At 53.9% G+C, this 4,000-nt stretch overlaps 2 protein-coding genes across 3 annotated transcripts in view; one reads left to right on the forward strand and one right to left on the reverse strand.

Annotated features, from left to right (window-relative positions):
* The first annotated feature begins 1,127 nt into the window (after positions 1–1,127).
* On the forward strand, positions 1,128–3,512 carry LOC123757664 (collagen alpha-2(I) chain-like). Its single transcript, XM_045741508.2, has 2 exons — positions 1,128–1,147; positions 2,336–3,512. Exons 1-2 carry the CDS (start codon positions 1,128–1,130, stop codon positions 3,510–3,512), a joined length of 1,197 nt encoding a protein of 398 aa, XP_045597464.2.
* LOC123757665 (uncharacterized) overlaps positions 3,370–4,000 on the reverse strand; it is a 33,339-nt gene continuing 32,708 nt past the window's right edge. The window contains exon 15 of one of the 2 annotated variants that reach the window (XM_069327275.1): positions 3,370–3,855. In XM_069327275.1, the coding sequence (XP_069183376.1) occupies positions 3,688–3,855 (168 nt within the window). In that variant the 3' untranslated portion in view covers positions 3,370–3,687. The remainder of the gene's footprint in view (positions 3,856–4,000) is intronic. The other variant, XM_069327277.1, reaches the window with a different exon arrangement.

Consider the following 4,000-nt stretch of genomic DNA (forward strand, 5'->3'; position numbering starts at 1 on the left):
ATTAACAGTGAAAAGAAATATAAGAAATATTGAGAAAATTCGTGTTAAAATTATTAATCTTACTTTTTCGGTCATATTTAATAATATATATATATATATATATATATATATATATATATATATATATATATATATATATATATATATATATATATATATATATATAAGCTTGTGAGGGTACCACCTCTGGTGCAAATGTAGGGACCCATAGCCTCGGAGAAGAAAATAAGGAGTATTCAGAGAAGACTTTGTGGATTCACTGAACACTAATATTTTCTTCTTCTTCCACCCTTATTCTTTTGTATATACACATATATATTTGTTTTATTTAAACTTTGTTACAAAAAAAAGTTACATATAGGGTACAAAGATGATTATCATAAGTTGTCGAGTTCCTCCAGCTCCTCAGATGGCGGGCAGGAACCCTGGATGCAGTGCGCATTTCCCCTCTGTATCGCCACGCTGAGGCGCTGGAAAAGGAAGCTGGCAGCTCTAGGTTCTCTTGTTGTTTCAATTAGCCTAGAACCCAGTTCCTTCAAAAAACTGGTAGCACTCTTACCCCAGGCGCCGAGTGCCTCAGTAGCAATGGTAACAAAATTATTGTGGTGATCCAGTTCTCTGTACTTACGGGATTTGACTGATTCCCGGTGGGTGGCAGCGCAACCTCACTGTGCAACACTGAAGTCAATGTAGGTGTTAGCCAGGGATGATACACACGTGTAGTCCCACACCAACTGCTTGCCATTCGTCCAGGGGTTCACTGTGATACCATCCAGGCGACCAAAAAGAGCATCAGAGTTACGGGGCGTTAGGTAACGGGGCTCTCTTTCAGCTGGGCATCCAGCTGTGGTGAGGCTCCTCTTGAGGTTGTCGTTAACTTCACTGTGCCTCGAGTGCCATCCCCCTGTGCTTTGGCAGAGTAGGCCATGGTGGCCGTACCTGTCGGCCACCATATACTCCACTAGAGTATACTAGAAGAGTATATTCCTCCACTAACTTCTCCTATACAAACCTGTAATTCCATTATCAATCCATAATAACATGTTTTCATAACAAAACAGAAATAATATTATATATTCACATTAATATCGGCATCCGACATCACACCCCGCGCTGGTTTCGCTGAGATGGGTCCTCCCCCATCTGGGCGAGTCCATACTGAACTCAAGCACCGACGCGACGCCCGGGGGGGGGGGGGGAGCCTCCGCCCCTCAGCAGCTCACTGAACACAGGCGAGGAAGTATGTACTGCTCCTGCCTCCAGCATGTCTTCTCATCTCTAACTCCTTATATCTGTTGATTGTCTTAATAAAATATCTATTCTATTATTCATATACGTTCTCTATGATCGCTGGGCACACGATCAAATACTAGCAAATATCCTATCAACTAATTAAATGAGCTTACCGCAGAATTCAGGATGTGAGGGCGCCCGCCCTCTGGCGCTCCAAGATGGCGTCACTCTCGGCCACCCAACAAAGTCACTTTATGACTGCTTCTAACAGCTTCTTTTCTCCTGACTTGAGCACACAAAGTCACCTGGCAGGCTCCACACAGAAATACCTACTTATTCTACCCCACTTGAGGATATAACACATTAGAGTCCCACACAGGCACGACCACCACCAGGCTTCAGGTCATCTCTAATATCTTCATAAATACTGAGAAATGACATACGTCGCATCCTTGGCAGCCTCCTCACCAGTTGTACACTGTAACCTTCACTCAAACACACTATCCATAACCATATTCTTCTATCTTCCCAGGACACTGTGATGGACGTCCATTCCTGATGGCTGTAGCAACTCAAGTGATGCATTACAATGTCCGCCAACATCACGTAACGTCACAAAATGTCGACATCTTATTCCCTCTATCATAAGATGCTCATCCTCTGCTTGTATGCTTTTAAGTCACTCACTGACGTTTACTTAATATATTTCCTTATGGAACCTGTACCCATGAACATGGGTGTCCCAGCCTGATGCGATGAAAGTGCTCGTCTGTTGTCTATTGTTCACTTTCATCAAAATAAGTGGTTCTTAGTTAGTTGAATTCTTGTACCAACCTGCAGATCCTGATGTTTTGCAACTGCTGCATTATAGTCACTGGACATCTTCTGTATTGCTCTATCTCTATTTGCTTAATCTGTTCTAGGCTATGGTATGTAAATGTCAACATTCCTCCTCTTAGTAGCAAGATTTGCAGCTTTGTCTGCAATGTCATTCCCTGGTATTCCTACATGACTTGGCGTCCAGTTGCCAAGTATCTGGCAACCTTGACGTTTGAGTGTTTGCGTTAATGCTATGACATTTGTGGTCATTTGTGGGTCCTAGGCTGTCGGAGGTCCTCGCGGGTCCTGGAGCTGTCGGAGGTCCTCGCGGGTCCTGGGCTGTCGGAGGTCCTCGCGGGTCCTGGGCTGTCGGAGGTCCTCGCGGGTCCTGGGCTGTCAGAGGTCCTCGCGGGTCCTGGACTGTCGGAGGTCCTCGCGGGTCCTGGGGCTGTCGGAGGTCCTCGCGGGTCCTGGGCTGTCGGAGGTCCTCGCGGGTCCTGGGCTGTCGGAGGTCCTCGCGGGTCCTGGGCTGTCGGAGGTCCTCGCGGGTCCTGGCTGTCGGAGGTCCTCGCGGGTCCTGGAGCTGTCGGAGGTCCTCGCGGGTCCTGGGCTGTCGGAGGTCCTCGCGGGTCCTGGGCTGTCGGAGGTCCTCGCGGGTCCTGGGCTGTCAGAGGTCCTCGCGGGTCCTGGACTGTCGGAGGTCCTCGCGGGTCCTGGGGCTGTCGGAGGTCCTCGCGGGTCCTGGGGCTGTCGGAGGTCCTCGCGGGTCCTGGGGCTGTCGGAGGTCCTCGCGGGTCCTGGGCTGTCGGAGGTCCTCGCGGGTCCTGGACTGTCAGAGGTCCTCGCGGGTCCTGGACTGTCGGAGGTCCTTGCGGGTCCTGGGCTGTCGGAGGTCCTCGCGGGTCCTGGACTGTCAGAGGTCCTCGCGGGTCCTGGGGCTGTCGGAGGTCCTCGCGGGTCCTGGGCTGTCGGAGGTCCTCGAGGGTCCTGGACTGTCAGAGGTCCTCGCGGGTCCTGGGCTGTCGGAGGTCCTCGCGGGTCCTGGGGCTGTCAGAGGTCCTCGCGGGTCCTGGGGCTGTCGGAGGTCCTCGCGGGTCCTGGGCTGTCGGAGGTCCTCGCGGGTCCTGGACTGTCAGAGGTCCTCGCGGGTCCTGGACTGTCGGAGGTCCTCGCGGGTCCTGGGCTGTCGGAGGTCCTCGCGGGTCCTGGGGCTCTCAGAGGTCCTCGCGGGTCCTGGGCTGTCAGAGGTCCTCGCGGGTCCTGGAGCTGTCGGAGGTCCTCGCGGGTCCTGGGGACTGTCGGAGGTCCTCGGGGGTCCTGGGGCTGTCAGAGGTCCTCGAGGATCCTGGGCTGTCAGAGGTCCTCGGGGGTCCTGGGGACTGTCGGAGGTCCTCGGGGGTCCTGGGCTGTCAGAGGTCCTCGAGGGTCCTAGGGCTGTCGGAGGTCCTCGAGGGTCCTAGGGCTGTCAGAGGTCCTCGGGGGTCCTGGGGCTGTCAGAGGTCCTCGGGGGTCCTGGGCTGTCAGAGGTCCTCGGGGGTCCTGGGCTGTCAGAGGTCCTCGGGGGTCCTGGGTCTGTCACAGGTCCTCTGGGGTCCTACAGGGGACTGTCAGAGGTTCTCGGGGGTCCTGGGGCTGTCAGAGGTCCTCGGGGGTCCTGGGGACTGTCGGAGGTCCTCGGGGGTCCTGCAGGGGACTGTCGGAGGTCCTCGGGGGTCCTGCAGGGGACTGTCGGAGGTCCTCGAGGAGGTCCTGGGGTTGTCGGAGGTCCTCTGACGAGGCCACACTTCCCTCCTTCCTGAAGACCTGAAGAAAATCAACAGCATTAGCATACCGCCCCAATACGTGAACCTCTCCGACACGGGCGATCGTAACTCATGTTCCCAGAGACGGGGCCAGAAAGGTTTATCCAGGTCTCCCTAGGCCAACAACTGACCTCACACAAGCTGCA

The sequence above is a fragment of the Procambarus clarkii genome, chromosome 19, assembly GCF_040958095.1.
Source record: "Procambarus clarkii isolate CNS0578487 chromosome 19, FALCON_Pclarkii_2.0, whole genome shotgun sequence".
Lineage (NCBI taxonomy): Eukaryota > Metazoa > Arthropoda > Malacostraca > Decapoda > Cambaridae > Procambarus > Procambarus clarkii.

What these genes read in the sequence shown, in the direction of transcription:
- LOC123757664 (XM_045741508.2), top strand. Translation starts at nt 1,128, where the DNA reads ATGGGTCCTCCCCCATCTGG. An exon ending in ATGGGTCCTCCCCCATCTGG is followed by an intron (nt 1,148 to 2,335) that starts GCGAGTCCATAC and finishes TGTGGGTCCTAG; the next exon opens with GCTGTCGGAGGTCCTCGCGG.